At 49.2% G+C, this 18,091-nt stretch overlaps 1 protein-coding gene across 1 annotated transcript in view; it reads right to left on the bottom strand.

Moving 5' to 3' along the window:
• Window positions 1–16,400, bottom strand: part of LOC309553880 (prenylcysteine oxidase 1-like) — a 61,152-nt gene extending 44,752 nt beyond the window's left edge. Inside the window, exons 1-3 of the mRNA XM_082255362.1 lie at window positions 16,186–16,400; window positions 4,512–4,718; window positions 2,462–2,636 (exon numbers count right to left, since the gene is read on the bottom strand). Of these exons, the coding sequence (XP_082111488.1) occupies window positions 2,462–2,636; window positions 4,512–4,718; window positions 16,186–16,318 (515 nt within the window). The 5' untranslated portion in view covers window positions 16,319–16,400. The remainder of the gene's footprint in view (window positions 1–2,461; window positions 2,637–4,511; window positions 4,719–16,185) is intronic.
• Window positions 16,401–18,091: the final 1,691 nt, after the last annotated feature.

Raw genomic sequence — 18,091 nt, 5'->3', positions numbered from 1 at the left:
ACAGGCATAGCAGCCCATTGATGTGAATGGGCTTGAGCTGCTATGCCTGCGTTTTCAGCTGAAAAAAGGTGCATGCAGAATTTAAAAAAATGCAGTGGCCATGAAATCCATCCTTCTTTTGCACCATGCGACTTACCTGCCGTTGCTGCACACGCAAACTGTTTATTTTTAAATGCCGTGCCCACGTATACAAAAAATGCAGAAAGCTTGCCAGAGCAGGAACTGCAGGTTAGTCGCATGGTGCAAAAGCAGGATGGATTTCAAGGCCACTGAATTTAAAAAAAATGCTGCATGCACCTTTTTTCTGCGGAAAATGAGGGCATAGCAGCCCGTTCAAATCAATGGGCTGCTATGCCTGTGCAAATGTGGGCCGCCAACCCGCATACATGTGAACCGCCAACCCGCATACATGTGAACCAGGCCTAAAGCAATAGTAAAGTCATTAATAGATAAAAACACCGGTCCTCCTGCAGGTTTAACCACTTCTGGATCGCAAGGATTTGCCCCTTTAAAGACCAGGCCATCGGATCAGAGCGCCAGGACCAGTCATCACCAGGTAGGCCAGACACTGCTTGATGGCTATATAATAATGTAATGTGGGCTGCTAGGCGTGTGTGTGTGTATATGTATATATATATTAGAGCTGCACGATTCTGGCCAAAATGAGAATCACGATTTTTTAGCTTGGAATAAAGATCACGATTCTCTCACGATTCTCTGTGTAACAAAAAAAAAAAAATTGGGATAACTTTACTGTTACGTTTTTTTTTTTTTTATTATTCATTAAAGTCTAATCATTGCGTTTGAAAGACTGCTGCGCAAATACAGTGTGACATAAAATATTACAACAATCGCCATTTTATTCTGTAGGGTCTCTGCTAAAAAAATATATAAAATGTTTGGGGGTTCTAAGTACTTTTCTAGCAAAAAAAAAACTGATTTTAACTTGCAAGCAGCAAGTGTCAGAAAAAGATCCAGTCTTTAAGAGGTTAAACTTCCTTTCTCCCTGGCAGAGGGAAGGAAAAGATACAAATGTAATCATTTTTGTTTATAGTTAGGAGACTTAATGCTGAAAGGGGTTAGCTGTGTGAGTGAATGAGTCATCCAGCTCACTGAAATGTATCAATTCACAAGTCAGGCAGACTTGACAGAGAAACTCGGTATTTTAAAAATGCCACAATAACAATACCGTGGCTATGCAATACCGCGATATATCGAATTACCGAAAACCGGCATATGTCTAGTTAGGACTACAGAGCATTACCCCCTCTCCAATCTACATAGCACAGGGAAAGATGTTCTGTATTTCAGAGAGAACTGAGCTGAGACCAATGCTAACTGATAATAATGAAGCTGAAACAGAGAGCACAGGGCGTTATATTACTAGACGTCTGGAAGGATCAACAGATATTTTTGAACTTTTGAAGCAGTTAAACCTTAATGCATTTACCGGTATTTTAGACAGAAGAAAAGAGAGCAAAATAGTTCATTGATAAGGTTTACATATTCTGTAACTAAGCTCTACTATTCTGGCTGCGGTGGAGAAAAATAAATGGTCAGGGCCATGTATAGTGTCTGTCAGGGGTGCCTGTATTGGAAATCTGGCAGAGGAGAATAACACTTTTTTGAATGTATTTCTATGGCATTATACACTTATATGCAGGATAAATGATTTACTTGATACTGCATTCTCTCTATAGAATGCCTATAGGTTACTATTTAGGCCAGAGATAAATAACAGGCCTCATACACATAGCCGATTACTTCCAAGACCCCTGCTGACAGTCCCATAGATGTCTACTGGGACACACAGCTGCACAGACAGCCGTGCAGGGGTGAGTGGGTGTCCCCAAACTTACCCTGGGTGTGTTCATGGCCCTTCATCCCCACTGATGTTACATTGGGAGCAGTGGCTGAGTCTGTGCAGCCACATGTCCCAATAGTTATCAATGGGACTGCGGGTACAGACATGCAAGCAACACCTGTACATCCCCATGGAGGTAAAACATGACCCTGCACAGGGCATGGATGTAATCGGCTGTGAGAATGAGGCCTTACATTTTAAGCTTGTTTTACCCAAGTTTTATTTGTCACGCCCCACCAATTTTTTGCCTCAACTGCTACACCACAGATTGGACAAGTCTTTAACAAAAGAAAATACTACTCTGACTGCCATTTTTAATAACAGCCTAAAAGTATTTAATGTAAAACTAAACTCACTAATATGATGAGGTGACATTCAATTACAGGATCTAAGCAGGTGTATAGGCAAGCCTACCAAATTCTACATGGAAGAAAAGCAGGGATTTCAATATTCTTACTGATTCCTGACACCATAATATATAGTACAATTGTCATACAGGATTTATATAGTGCCAACAGTTTGTGCAGCACTTTACAAAACAATAATTAATCTGCATGCAGATATTGAACCTAGCAAAGCGTAATTATTACCACATACCTCATGAACTTCTCCAAAATATCTTCCTTCCATAAGTACTTTCGAAGGAAATTCAGCCCATAATTCCACAGCATTTTAATAATATTTATAAGGAACCATTCACTCTCTTGAAAAACGAACTCGTCCCCATTGTAAATTCCCAGCAGATTTGCAGATAATGTACATGAACTCAGACCTGTAACAAATGCAGAGAGTCAGAGCTAAGAAAGTAGCAGTCTGTATTTGAGCAAACATCTCGTACAGTCTGGTGACTGATGGAACCAGTTAAGCAGAATATAGAATACACACAGAATACTTTAATAATGCCAAAGGGAAATTGTTGAGGCGAGACATGAATAACTCTGGTCTATAGAGGAACAGGCCTCGTTCATGTACCATTTTGCAGTGTCTCTAAACGCCAGGCTCTGTATGCAGGCAGCCCATTCAAGTCTATTAGGACGCAACATCCACATGGACATAGTGGATTATCATAATGTGACCAGCTTGCAGTTGCGGGTAATTGGCCCCAAAAAGCAGACCATGTACGTTCAGGGCCATTTCCCCGCACGTCTGTCACATTAGGACAAGAGGCATTGTCTGTGCAGTTGCTGCATCCTAATAGACTTATTGGCTGCCTGTATGCAGCACCTGGAGTCTAACAAAAACATCTGTTCCCAGTAGTGATGGGTTCAGGTATGTTCGGGATTGTAGTGTTAACCCACCTGAGCAATCCCGCCAGGAATCCGACACTGCACACCGCCAATGGTAGGCAGTGAGGCACTTCCCAGGCTGTGCAGCTGCGGACCAGAAAATGCCTCAATGCATATGACTGGTAGTATTGGCTTCCTGGCAGTGGGATGGAACTACGATCCCAAACAGAGAGAGAGGGGAGAGAGAGGGGGGAGAGAGAGAGAGGGGGGGTGGAGAGAGAGAGAGAGAGGGGGGAGAGAGAGGGGGGAGATGGGCGGGAGAGATGGGGGAGAAAAAAGGGTGGGGAGAGAGAGGAGAGGGAAGAGAGAGAGGAGAGGGAAGAGAGGGGGGGCCGAGAGAGGAGAGAGGGGGGAGAGTGAGAGGGGGGAGAGAGCAGGGAGGAGAGAGAAGAGAGTGGGAGAGAGAGAAGAGAGGGGGAGAGAGAGGGGGGGGAAGAGAGAGAGGGGGGGAGAGAGAGAGGGGGGGGGATGGGAGAGAGAAAGAGGAGGAGGAGAGAGAGAAGGGGGAGGGAGAGAGGGGGGAAGAGAGGGGGGAAGAGAGAGAAAGAGGGGGAAGAGAGAGAAAGAGGGGGGAGAGAGAGAAAGAGGGGGGAAGTGGGAAGAGAGAGAGAGTGAAGGGGGGGAGAAAGCGAGAGAGAGAGAGAGAGAGGGCGAGAGAGAGGGAGGGAGGGGGGAGAGAGAGGGGGGAAGAGAGAGTTGGGGGAGAGAGGGGGAAAGAGAGAGGGGAAAAGAGAGAGAGGGGGGAAGAGAGAGAAGGGGGGAGAGAGAGAGAGGGGGGAGGAGAGGGGGGAGAGAGAAAGGAGAGAAAAGGGAGATAGAGGGAGAAAGGGAGAGAGAGGGGGGAAGAGAGAGACGGGGGAAGAGAGAGAGGGGGGAGAGAGAGAGGGGGGGGAGAGAGAGATGGAGGGAGAGAGAGAGGGCAAGAGAGAGAGAGGGGAGGGAAGAGAGAGAGAGAGGGGGGAAGAGAGAGAGAGAGAGGAGGGAAGAGAGAGAGGGGGAAGAGAGAGAGGGAGAGAGAGAGAGAGAAAGAGAAGAGAAAGGAGGAGGAAGAAGAGAGAACAAGAGAGAGATCAGTGTATGCAGCCAATGTCCGCAGTGATGATCAGTGTATACGGACAAAGGTGGAGTCCATGATGTCAGAATACAATAGCGCAGCAAGGGAGAACAAAACCAACGGTTGGTGTATACCCAACTTTAATCTCAATGCCAGGATGGCCACAATCAATGAATCATTCTAGGTGTCCAGTTCTAGGAGATTGGCTTATTTGTATTTAGAAGCTCTTCTATAAAAATCAAAGAACTTACTCTTTAATGATGTTCAAAATAATCTAGAACACATGCAGTAATTACACTGGACTTACCCAGATCTTTAACAAAAGTTTTCATATGGAGATTCAAGGGGTGTATCACTGACCCCCCAGCCTCATACTGATTCCCTTCAATCTCGATCGTAGCTAGTCGGCCACCCACAACACCTTTCTCAAATACATCAATGTGGACATCTTTCCCAAACTTCTGACGTAAGAAATAGGCTGCCGATGTTCCTCCAATTCCGGCTCCAACAATCGCTACGAAACATACAAAAATAATTATTTTGGCTCAAAAAAGATAACTTCACACATACATTATCTCACATAAGTGAGTACACTCCTCACATTTTTGTAAATATTTTATTATATCTTTTCATGGGACAACACTGAAGAAATGACACTTTGCTACAATGTAAAGTAGTGAGTGTACAGCTTGTATAACAGTGTAAATTTGCTGTCCCCTCAAAATAACTCAACACACAGCCATTAATGTCTAAACTGCTGGCAACAAAAGTGAGTACACCCCTAAGTGAAAATGTCCAAATTGGGCCCAATTAGCCATTTTCCCACTCGTTAGTGTTACAAGGTCTCAGGTGTGAATGGGGAGCAGGTGTGTTAAATTTGCTGTTATCGCTCTCACTCTCTCATACTGGTCACAGGAAGTTCAACATGGCACCTCATGGCAAAGAACTCCATTCAGAACAGGCCTTGCCATGGTCAACCAAACAAGTCGAGTGTACGTGCTCTCAGCGTCATATCCAGAGTTTGTCTTTGGGAAATAGACGTATGAGTGCTGCCAGCATTGCTGCAGAGGTTAAAGGGGTGAGGGGGGGAGGGTCAGCCTGTCAGTGCTCAGACCATATGGACCTCTGGATTATCACTACAAAAACACTGCACTGCTGTGGATGTTAGAGATCTTGCATTCCTCCACCTTCCGTTTGAGGATTCCCCACAGATGCCCAATAGGGTTTAGGTCTGGAGACATACTTGGCAAGTCCATCACCTTTACCCTCAGCTTCTTTAGCAAGGCAGTGTTCGTTTTGAAGGTGTGTTTGGGGTTGTTATCATGTTGGAATACTGCCCTGCGGCCCAGTCTCCGAAGGGAGGGTATCATGCTCTGCTTCAGTATGTCACAGTATTGGCATTCATGGATCCCTCAATGCCGGCAGCACTAATGCAGCCCCAGGCCATGACACTCCCACCTCCATGCTTGACTGTAGGCAAGACACACTTGTCTTTGTACTCCTCACCTGGTTGCCGCCACACAATGCTTGACACCATCTTAACCAAATAAGTTTATCTTGGTCTCAGCAGACCACAGGACATGGTTCCAGTAATCCATGTCCTTAGTCTGCTTGTCTTCAACAAACTGTTTGTGGGTTTTCTTGTGCATCGTCTTTAGAAGACCTCTTCTGGGACAACAGCCATGCATACCAATTTGATGCAGTGTGTGGCGTATGGTCTGAGCACTGACTTGCTGACCTCCCACCCCTTCAACCTCTGCAGCAATGCTAGCAGCACTCATATGTCTATTTCCCAAAGACAACCTCTGAATATGACGCTGAGCACGCGCACTCAACTTCTTTGGACGCCCATGGCGAGGCCTGTCCTGTGTTAAACCGCTGTATGATCTTGGTCACTGTGCTGCAGCTCAGTTTTAGGGTCTTGGCACCCTTCTTATAGCCTAGGCCATCTTTATGTAGAGCAACAATTTTTTTTTTCAGATCCTCAGAGAGTTCTTTGCCATGAGGTGCCATGTTGAACTTCCAGTGACCAGTATGAGAGAGTGAGAGCGATAACACCAAATTTAACACACACCTCCCTATTCACACCTGAGACCTTGTAACACTAACGAGTCACATGACACCATGGGGAGGGGAAATGGCTAACTGGGCCCAATTTGGACATGTTCACTTAGGGGTGTACTTACTTTTGTTGCCAGCAGTTTAGACATTAATGGCTGTGTGAGTTATTTTGAGGGGGCAGCAAATTTACACTGTTATACAAGCTGTACACTCACTACTTTACATTGTAGCAAAGTGTCATTTCCTCAGTGTTGTCACATGAAAAGATATTATAAAATATTTACAAAAATGTTAGGGGTGTACTCACTTTTGTGAGATAATGTAGCATTGTTTATAGATTCTATAAATTTCCTACAGACTAAATAATATACACTGATTTGGGTTCTTTGTACAAAAGAAATGTAGAAGAATGAATTTTGGACCACGTTTTTGAAGAAAGATTTACTTGCAAAACAGAACTAAAGAAAAAGGCTTTTTATTTTTAACATTTTTTTATCTTTTTTAATTTAGAAAAAAATAAATCCCCAGTGATGATTTAATACCACCAACAGAAATCTCGTGTGAACGACATGATAAAAAAATGAAATTGGGCACAGTGTTGCAATGATCATTCAAAGTTTAAGAGTGCTAAAAGCTGAAAGATGCCTGGGCAGGAAAGGGTGAAAGTATCCGGTATTGAAGTGGTTAAATATTGCAATTAGGAAAATGCTGCATTATGGCCACTAGATGGCACTGACAAACAAGAGTATACTGTAAATAGAAAATCACATTTCAGACATATTAGACACATTACATGGATTACTTGCAACAGTTGTGCAAAAAAAAAAAAAAAAAAAAAATTTGCACATTTTTTTTTTAATTTATAGTCTTACCTTTAACACCAGAACACTAAGCTTCAAACACTGCATTAAACAGCCCATTCTAAATGAACAGGCTAAGGTGCACCTCAATACACTGCAAATCTGGGGCAGGCTGCCTTTTATATATCAATAAACAGATGCATTTTAACCAGCCTTTTTCAACCAGGGTGCCATGCCACCCTAGGGTGCCTTCTTGGCTCCTCGGGGGCGCCTTAAAAAATGCAAAAGAATTGCCTTAAACTGCCCAAAATTGTCAGCATGCTGGCAGGTGGATCTCATCTGCATTTTTTATTTGTTACACAAAGCCACAGGTTTTAATTTGTGCAGCATTACAACCTTGGGCACTATGCCATCCAGCTGTTGCAATGCTAATAAATGATTATGTCATAAATTGATAAGTATGATATTGAGCGCCTGAGGATGTCCTTGTTTGCCCTTCTTCTGCACCGGGGTCACATAAGCTGAATGAGGGAGGAAAACTGAGGGAGAGGAAAAACACTGGAATACTAGTCAGTACCAGTGTACAAAGGTGTATGAAAAAAGTCATCTCTAATGTTGAGTGTCCTGTGTGTCAATGCCACTGCATTATGTAAAATGATTAGTTTCTTTTACATTTTAGAATAAAGTGCCTCAAAATTGTGCATCATTTTAAAGGGTGCCTTGACTGAAAAAAAAAGGTTGAGAAACACTGATTTAAACTGTGTATTTAGATGCTTGACTGGTGCTTTAGGAAACCTGTGATGAAAGCAATATAGAGTCTGCCCTTGCTGAACCCATCTATTAGCATTGCCTGGCTGCCTGTTGAGTCAGTAGCCGACACAAGAATAGCGATAAGGCATTCTCTTTCCTTTCATCGGTTACATGCTTGTTCTTTTTGAAGCTTATTGCTTCAGAATAGGGACAAGCTCAGGAGTGTTGAGATCCGAGTTCGAACCCACCTAAGCGGCCCCATCAAGAAGCCATCACCAGTACTGGGCCAATTATCTGCGGCTGGGGCATCCCCTGCCTGCAGCAACGTGTATACAGTGAGCGTGTATACGTGAAGCCGCTTTTGATTGGCCCAATACAGGCAAGAACCTATGGCTTGCGAGCCAGACATGGCTCTTTTGATGGCTGCATCCGGCTCGCAGACAAATCTTTAATAAAGGGGGGCGTAAGTCGCGCTGGACGTGTAGTTTCAGAGCTCCGCCTCGTCTACCACTAAATTCAGTGCCATCCGCTGTACCCAGTGCCAAGGAGATTTCTGCACCCATCGACGGTACACTTTGTGGGCTACCCACAGCTACCCTCAGTTCTTCTCTGGGTGACCGGATTGCTGCGCTACAGACCCCATGGCCTACTCGCGGTACCACCGCCCGCTTGTGTGCTGTGCATCTGAGGGCCTTGGCAATCACTGCCTGGTAAGGAGACCTGCCATCCGCTCCCTGTGCCCTGACAGACACAATCTCCTTCCCCTCTGACACCCAGGGACCCGCGGGAGCTGCCTCTAACATCCACTTCTGAGGTCTTCAGCAGCCGGCCGCCATTTTCTCAGGGCTTATACTCACCTCCATCACTCACAGGCCTGCAGGCGCTTCACCACTCCGGCCTCATTGCATACCTGCCTGCTCTGCTCTCTTCCCGACCGGACTCCAGGCACTTTCACACAGCTCCATCTGCTCACTGTATAGCTGCGGCCCATGAATATGAACATTAAATAAAGGTTCCTGACCCCTGAAATACAGTGTATGGCTCTCACGGAATTACATTTGAAAATATGTAGTGTTCATGGCTCTCTCAGCCAAAAAGGTTCCTGACCCCTGGGCTAGAATCCCAACACACCAGATCTCATCCCTGCTTCAGAAACTCTGACTGTAGATGCAGCCAGAAAAATAGCATTTTGTGAAGGAGCTCACATGGTTACATGGTCACATGGCAGCCTACATGGTTTCTTTATGACTGGTGAGCTTGAAGGCTGAATTGGGAAATCACTGTAGGTGTGCGGATACTCCACACTGCTCTGAGGACAGGGACTGGGCAGACAATTCATTATATATATCAAAGCTCAGAGCAGCCCCAATCCTCTTCTTTTTGGGTCCCCCGATGGTGGTCCTGGCTCCCCCCTCCTGCTGAGTGCCTCCAATAGCATATGGGGGCTCCCGAACCGCACTTCTGTGAATGAGAAATGCCCATTCACACAGAGCGTGGCTCGGCACTGTTCTCTGCTTTTTCCTCATTGGCTCACTGGCTGTGATTGACAGTAACAGGACCCAATGGCTCCCACTGCTGTGTGAGCTAATGAGGAAAGAGAGACCCGGGAGAGTCACAGCTCTCATGCACATCGCTGGATCGAGAAGGGGCTCAGGTAAATATAAAAGGGGGGAGCTGCACCCAGAAGATTTTTTACCTTAAAGTGGAGTTCCACCCTAAAATTTAACTTCGGTCCATCTTCTTGCTCCGGATCACCTGAAAAACAAATGGATAATCGCAATTTTTTTTTTTTTTACTTACCTTGTTTTAGAAGAAAATATACTCACCTTACTTCCTCTTCCTTCCTCTGCGGCCATGGCCCGTCGTCACTTCCTGGCCTGCAATGATTCCTGGGAGCTGAACGTTATCGCTCCCAGGAATCAATGCACCTGCACCGGCCCTGACGTCAGTTCCGGTGCAGGCGCCATCATACCTTGCTAAACAGCTTCTGGGCATGCGCTGGCTTCAGCTGCCCACACCTGAGATGGCAGCGCTGGACAATACATTTTCAAGGTAAGTATTTCTTCTAAAAGGTAAGTGCAACCTGGGACAGTTCATAGGCTATCCATTGTGGAATGCACTAGCCCTGATTGTCCCGGGGGTATTTTTATGTATTTTGTTTTGTTTTAGGTGGAACTCCGCTTTAATGCACAAAAAGCATTACGGTAAAAAAAAAACTCTCTGCCTTTAGAACCACTTTAACATTCATGCAGGTGCAGGATCATGGCCCCGAATGCAGACAATGTAGGTTTGGACCCATGCACCCGCAGAGTATGCATTCAGTGTATCACACTGCTTCTTTTTTTTTTTTTTTTTTAACTTTCTTTGAAGTATCACATAGTAACAGTTCATTAATTTTACTGCATGGCACCACGGAGACATTTGGTACCACCCAATGTGTTGTGGAAAAATGTAGATATGCTGCAATTGTTTTCTGCGTGCGCTATCGGTAACCTGCGTTTATTTTGTGCAGAAAAAACACAGGTCACATTAGTTCCACTTTATACATGATTCCACTCTTTACCTGCTGACCGCTGAAGCCTAGACTTGCCCAAAGACCAATGGAGACTTTGTTTATAGTCACAGAGATAAAAGTTGGGTCATGTAGGCACCCCCTAAATGCTCTAAATGATGGTACCTGACGCAAGCTGCAACGTACATCATTGCCATTGACCTTTTTCTGACATGATTCTGTTCCGATGCAGTTCTAGTGTCTACTTTCTATCCCAGTTCCGGTGCCCACTTCTACCCAGCTATAGTGCTGTTTAAGTTTCTACCTCCACCCCAGCTCCAAAGCACTTCTAGTGCCTACCTCTACCCCAGTTGTGGTGTCCACCTCCACTCCAGCTCCAGTGCCCATCTCCACCCCAGCTCCGGAGCAGTTCTAGTGCCAACCTCTATCTCAGGTATGGTGCCCACCTCCACCCCCAGCTCTGGTGCAGTTCTAGTGCTTACCTCTACCCCAGTTCCAGTGCCCACTTTCAGTGCCCACCTCTACCCAGCTCTGATGTAGTTCTAGTGCCTACCTCAGTTCCGGGGGCCCACCTCTACCCCAGCTCCAGTGCCATTCTAGTGCCTACCTCAATTCTGGTGCCCACCTCCACCCCAGCTCCAGAGCAGTTCTAGTGCCAACCTCTAACCCAGTTCTGGTGCCCACCTCCACCCTAGCTCCAGGGCAGTTCCAGTGCTTACCTCTACCCCAGTTCCAATGCCCACTTCTACCCCAGCTCCGGTGCAGTTCTAGTGCCTACCTCTACCCCAGCTCTGGTGTAGTTCTAGTGCCAACCTCAGTTCCAGTGCCCACCTCTACCCCAGCTCCTTTGCCATTCTAGTGCCTACCTCAGTTCTGGTGCCCAGCTCCACCCCAGCTCCAGTGCCAATCTAGTGCCCACCTCCACCCCAGCTCTAGGGCAGTTCTAGTGCTTACTTCTACCCCAGATCCGGTGCCCACCTCCACCCCAGCGCCATTCTAGTGCCTACCCCCAACCCAGCCCTGGAGTAGTTATAGTGTCTACCTCTACCCCAGTTCTAGTGTCTACCTCTACCCCAGTTCTGGTGTCCACCTCCACCCTAGCTCCAGTGCCGTTCTCGTGCCCACCTCCACCCCAGCTCCGAAGCAGTTCTAGTGCCTACCTCTACCCAAGTTCTGGTGTCCACCTCCACCCCAGCTCTGGTGCACTTCTAGTGCTTACCTCCCCAAGTTCCAGCATCCATTTATACCCCAGTTCTAGTGCCCACCTCTACCCTAGCCATGGTACAGTTCTAGTGCCTACCTCTTCCCCAGCTCCAGTGCCATTCTAGTGCGACCTCAGTTCTGGTGCCCACATTCACCCCAGCTTTGGAGCAGTTCCAGTTCCTACCTTTACCCAGATCCGGTGCCCACCTCCACCCCAGCTCAAGCGCAGTTCTAGTGCTTACCTCTACCCCAGATCCAGTGCCCACCTTCAACCCAGCTCCGTAAGAAGTTCTAGTGCCTACCTCTACCCCAGTTCTGGTGCCCACCTTCACTCTAGCTCCACTGCTGTTCTCATGCCCACCTCCACCCTAGCTCCGAAGCAGTTCTAGTGCCTACCTCTACCCCAGTTGTTGTGTCCACCTCCACCCCAGCTCTGGTGCAGTTTTAGTGCTTACCTCCCCCAGTTCCAGTGCCCACTTATACCCCAGTTCTACTGCCCACCTCTACCCCAGCTCCAGGGCCATTCTAGTGCGACCTCAGTTCTGGTGCCCACCTCTCCCCCAGTTGTGGTGTCCCCCTCCACCCCAGCTCTGGTGCACTTTTAGTCCTTACCTTCCCCAGTTGCAATGCCCACTTATACCCCAGTTCTCGTGTCCACCTCTACCCTGGCTCTGGAGCAGTTCCAGTACCTACCTTTACCCCAGTTCCAGTGCCCACCTCCACCCCAGCCTCAATGCCGTTCTAGTGCCCACCTCCACCCCAGTTCCGGAGCAGTTCTAGTGCCTACCTTCACCCCAGTTCCGGTGCCCACCTCCACCCCAGCTCCAGTGCCGTTCTAGTGCCCACCTACACCCAATATCTGGTGCCCACCTCCAATCCAGCTCCAGAGCAATTCTAGTGCGCACCTCCACCCCAGATCCGGTGCCCACCTCCACCCCAGCACAGGTGTAGTTCTAGTGTTTACCTCCACCCCAGATCCAGTGCCCACCTTCAACCCCAGCTCCAGGGAAGCTTTAGTGCCTACCTCTACCCCAGTTCTAGTGCCCACCCCCACCCCAGCTCAGGTGCAGTTCTAGTGCATACCTCCATCCCAGATCCGGTGCCCAGCTCCGGAGAAGATCTAGTGCCTACCTCTACTCCAGTTCCCACCTCCTCCCTAGCTCCAGCGCCATTCCCGTGCCCACCTCCACCCCAGCTCCGAAGCAGTTCTAGTGCCTACCTCTACCCCAGTTCTGGTGTCACCTCCACCCCAGCTCTGGTGCAGTTCTAGTGCTTACCTCTACCCCAGTTCCAATATCCACCTCTACGCCAGCTCCAAGGCAGTTCTAGTGCCTACCTCTACCCCAGATCCAGTGCCATTCTAGTGCGACCTCAGTTCTGGTGCCCACCTTCACCCCAGCTCCAGGGAAGTTCTAGTGCCTACCTCTAGCCCAGTTCCAGTGTCCACCTCTACCCCAGCTCCAAGGCAGTTCTAGTGCCTACCTCTACCCCAGATCCAGTGCCCTTCTAGTGCAACCTCAGTTCTGGTGCCCACCTTCACTCCAGCTCCAGGGAAGTTCTAGTGCCTACCTCTACCCAACTTCTGGTGCCCACCTCCACCCCAGCTCAGGTGTAGTTCTAGTGCTTACCCCCATCCCAGATCCAGTGCCCACCTCCACCCAAGCTCCGGAGAAGATCTAGTGCCTACCTCTACCCCAGTTCTGGTGTTACCTCCATCCCAGCTCTGGTGCAGTTCTAGTGCTTACCTCTACCCAGTTCCAGTGCTCACCTCTAACCCAGCTCCAAGGCACTTCTAGTGCCTACCTCTACCCCAGATCCAGTGCCATTCTAGTGAGACCTCAGTTCTGGTGCCCACCTTCACCTCAGCTCCAGGGAAGATCTAGTGCCTACCTCTACCCCAGTTCTGGTGCCCACCTCCACCCCAGCTCAGGTGCAGTTCTAGTGCTTACCCCCACCCCAGATCCGATGTCCACCTCCACCCCAGCTCCAGTGCCGTTCTAGTGCCTATCTCCACTCTAGATCCAGTGCCCACCTCCACCCCAGCTCCGGAGAAGATCTAGTGACACCTCTACCCCAGTTCTGGTGCCAACCTCCACCCTAGCTCCAGTGCCGTTCTCGTACCCACCTCCACCCCAGCTCCGAAGCAGTTCTAGTGCCTACCTCTACCCCAGTTGTGGTGTCCACCTCCACCCCAGCTCTGGTTCCCTTTTAGTCCTTACCTCCCCCAGTTCCAGTGCCCACTTATACCCCAGTTCTGGTGCCCACCTTTACCCCAGTTCCGGTACAGTTATAGTGCCTATCTCTACCCCAGCTCCAGTGCCATTCTAGTAAGACCTCAGTTCTGGTGCCCACCTCCACCCCAGCTCCGGAACAGTTCTAGTGCCTATCTTTACCCCAGTTCCAGTGCCCACTTCCACCCCAGCTCCAGTGTTGTTCTAGTGCCTACCTCCATTCCAGATCCGGTACCCAGCTCCGGAGCAGTTCTAGTGCATACCTTTACCCCAGTTCCGGTGCCCACTTCCACCCCAGCTCCAGTGCCGTTCTAGTGCCCACCTACACCCCAGATCCGGTGCCCACCTCCACCCCAGCCCCGGAGCAGTTCAAGTGCCTACCTTTACCCCAGTTCTGGTGCCCACCTCCACCCCAGCTCCAGTGCCATTCTAGTGCCTACCTCCACCCCAGGTCCAGTGCCCAACTTCACCCCAGCTGCAGGGAAGTTTTAGTGCCTACCTTTACCCCAGTTCTGGTGCCCACCTCCACCCCTAGCTCAGGTGCAGTACTCATGCTTACCTCTACCCCAGCGCCACAGAAGTTCTAGTGCCTTCCTCCACCCTAGCTCCAGTGCCGTTCTCATGCCCACCTCCACCCCAGCTCCGAAGCAGTTCTAGTTCCTACCTCCACCCCAGTTCTGGTGTCCACCTCCACCCCAGCTCTGGTGCAGTTCTAGTGCTTACCTCTACCCCAGATCCAGTGCCCACTTATACCCCAGTTCTGATGCCCACCTCTACCCCAGCTCCAAGGCAGTTCTAGTGCCTACCTCTACCCCAGCTCCAGTGCAATTTTAGTGTGACCTCAGTTCTGGTGCCTACCTCCACCCCAGCTCCTGACCAGTTCTAGTGCCTACCTTTACCCCAGTTCCGGTGCCCACCTCCACACCAGCTCCAGTGCCGTTCTAGTACCCACCTACACCTCAGATCCAGTGCCCACCTCCACCCCAGCTCAGGAGCAGTTCTAGTGCCTACCTTTTGCCCAAGTTCATGCCCACCTACACCCAAGATCCGGTGCCCACCTCCACCCCAGCTCCGGAGAAGTTCTAGTGCCTACCTTTACCCCAGTTTCAGGGCTCAGCTCCAGTGCCATTCTAGTGCCCACCTCCACCCCAGATCTGGTCCCCACCTCCACCCCAGCCCTGGAGCAGTTCTAGTGCCTACCTTTACCCCAGTTCCTGTGTCAACCTCTACCCCAGCTCCAGTGCCGTTCTAGTGCCCACTGCCACCCCAGATCCGGTGCCCACCTCCACCCCAGCTCCGGAGCAGTTCCAGTGCCTATATTTACCCCAGCTCCAGTGCCATTCTAGTGCCTGTCACCACCCCAGATCCAGTGCCCACCTTCACCCCAGCTCCAGGGAAGTTTTAGTGCCTACCTCAACCCCAGTTCTGGTGCCCACCTCCACCCCAGCTCAGGTGCAGTTCTAGTGCTTACCTCCACCCCAGATCCGGCGCCCACCTCCACCCCAGCGCCGAAGAAGTTCTAGTGCCTACCTCCACCCCAGCTCCGAAGCAGTTCTAGTGCCCACCTCCACCCTAACACCGGAGCAGTTCTAGTGCTTACCTTTACCCCAGTTCCGGTGCCCACCTCCACCACAGCTCCAGTGCAGTTGTAGTGCCCACCTACACCCTAACATCAGAGCAGTTCTAGTGCCTACCTTTACCCCAGTTCCAGTGCCGTTCTAGTGCCTACATCCACCCCAGATCCGGTGCCCACCTCCACCCCAGCTCCAGTGCCGTTCTAGTGCCCACCTCCACCCCAGCTCCAGTGCCGTTCTAGTGCCCACCTCCACCCCAGCTCCAGTGCCGTTCTAGTGCCCACCTCCATCCCAGCTCTGGTGCAGTTCTAGTGCTTACCTCTACCCCAGTTCCAGTGCCCACTTATACCCAAGTTCTGGTGCCCACCTCTACCCCAGCTCCAAGGCAGTTCTAGTGCCTACCTCTACCCCAGCACCAGTGCAATTTTAGTGCGACCTCAGTTCTGGTGCCTGCCTCCACCCCAGCTCCTGACCAGTTCTAGTGCCTACCTTTACCTTAGTTCTGGTGCCCACCTCCACCCCAGCTCCAGTGCTGTTCTAGTGCCCACCTCCACCCCAGCTCCAGTGCCGTTCTAGCACCCACCTACACCCCAGATCCAGTGCCCACCTCCACCCCAGCTCAGGAGCAGTTCTAGTGCCTACCTTTTGCCCAAGTTCGTGCCCACCTACACCCAAGATCCGGTGCCCACCTACACCCTAGCTCCGGAGCAGTTCTAGTGCCTACCTTTACCCCAGTTCCACTGTCAACATCCACCCCAGCTCCAGTGCCGTTCTAGTGCCCACCTCCATGCCAGCTCTGGAGCAGTTCTAGTGTCTACCTTTTCCCCAGGACAGCCCGGCCGGTTCTCACCTATTCTGGTCGGAGGGTGTCGGAGCTCCTGGGTCGCTGCAACCTTCAGGCTGCACAGTATGAGCCCGGTCAGCAAAGAGCGGACGGCAGCGGAGACATACATGCTGCTCCACGGGTCACTTCTTCTGCGCATGCGCCGTATTCTCTCTCCCTCCCGCGTGTGTCTCTGTGGTGTTTGTACACAGGCCGATGCTGTGTGTGTGAGAGAGAGGATAGGGGTACTGTATACTGATCTCATACAATGACCGGGCACTGGGCTAAGGAGTGAAGAGAAATTCAGGAAAGATAGATATGAGATGAGGTCTCTGGGGGGGGGGGGGGTGGAGTCCTATAAAAAAAAACCTTTGGACAGCTGCTGGAAATGTGCCCAGGTCCTTCCATGTTTATGGGCACACAGCCAGGGCGGCACACCATTTTAGACACTGTTCCTCAATAGCCAGTCTACGGTTGTTGTTTTATGTAGCTGTAAGAACTGAGCGATACTCCAAAGACACAACTATGTGGAGGGTGTGCATAGCTGCCAACTGTCCCTGATTTCCAGGGACTGTCCCTGATTTGCAACAAAGTCCCTGTGCCCCTCTTTCCTCCTCATTTTGGTCTGAACTATATACAGTAGTTGTATATAAAATGCCTCTTTTATCTTCCAAAAAGTGTTTTCTGGTGCTAAACCTTTCATCCAATGTCTACATTTCTACATTTGTACATTTCAAAGGAATAGCAGTGGTAAAAAGGGCACTTTTGGGTTTAACCACTTAAGCCCCGGAGGATTTGGCTGCTCAAAGACCAGGCCCTATTTTGCGATTCGGCACTACGTGAATTTAACGGACAATTGCGCGGTCGTGCGACGCTGTACCCAAATGAAAATTACGTCCTTTTTTTCCCACAAACAGAGCTTTCTTTTGGTGGTATTTGATCACCTGTGCGATTTTTACTTTTTGCGCTATAAACATAAAAATGCGACAATTTTGAAAAAATAACAATTTTTTATTTTTCATATTTTTTATATGAAATTCTCAAAAAAAATCTAAATTTTTTAACATTTTAGGCCAAATTGTTTTCTGCTACATATTTTTGGTAAAACAAATCACAATAAGCGTATTTTGATTGGTTTGCACAAAAGTTATTGCGTTTACTGACTACGGGAAAGATTTATGTCATTTTTATTGTTTTTTTTTTTTTTTTTTAATTAGTAATGTCGGCTATCTGCGATTTTTTTTTGCAGGACTGCAACATTGCGGCGGACAGATCGGATCCCTGACTGACATTTTTGACACTTTTGGGGGTACCAGTGACACTACTACAGTAATCAGTGCTATAAATATGCACTGTTACTGTAAAAATGACACTGGCAGGGAAGGGGTTAACTTTATTGGTGATCAAGGGGTTAAGTGTATTTTTAGGGGAGTGATTCTAACTGTCAGGGGGCATGGCTAGTGAAGTAACCACAGAGACATCCGATCCTATATAGCAGGATCACATAGCCTCTGTGTTTACATCAGCCATTTTTCTTTCTCCCTCTCCTGCGGGAGATCGCGAGTGGCCGGCGGCCATCGGAGCCACCGGTCACACGCGCTGGCTCCCCAGGGAACGAGCGGGCGCTCGCCCCCTACAGTCTCGTGGGTGAGCGATGTAGGTCTACGTCGCTTTGCCTGTAAGCGGCAGAGTGCCGCAGTAAATCTACGTTAGGCGGGGCGGGAGTGGTTAAAGGAGTTGCAAGGGCAGAAGGTTTTTTATCGTAATGCATTCTATGCGTTAGGATAAAAAGCCTTCTGTGTGTAGAAGCTCCTCCCAGCACCCCTAATACTTACCTGTGCCCCATCTCTAGCCAGTGATGTCCACGAGTCCCTCGGCCGTCCGGTACTCTCTCTCCTGATTGGCTAAGACACCGCTGTGGCCATATTGGCTT

The sequence above is a fragment of the Pelophylax lessonae genome, assembly GCF_965119305.1.
Source record: "Pelophylax lessonae genome assembly, chromosome: 4".
NCBI classification, from domain to species: domain Eukaryota; kingdom Metazoa; phylum Chordata; class Amphibia; order Anura; family Ranidae; genus Pelophylax; species Pelophylax lessonae.
This window is presented reverse-complemented; position numbering and strand designations above follow the sequence as displayed.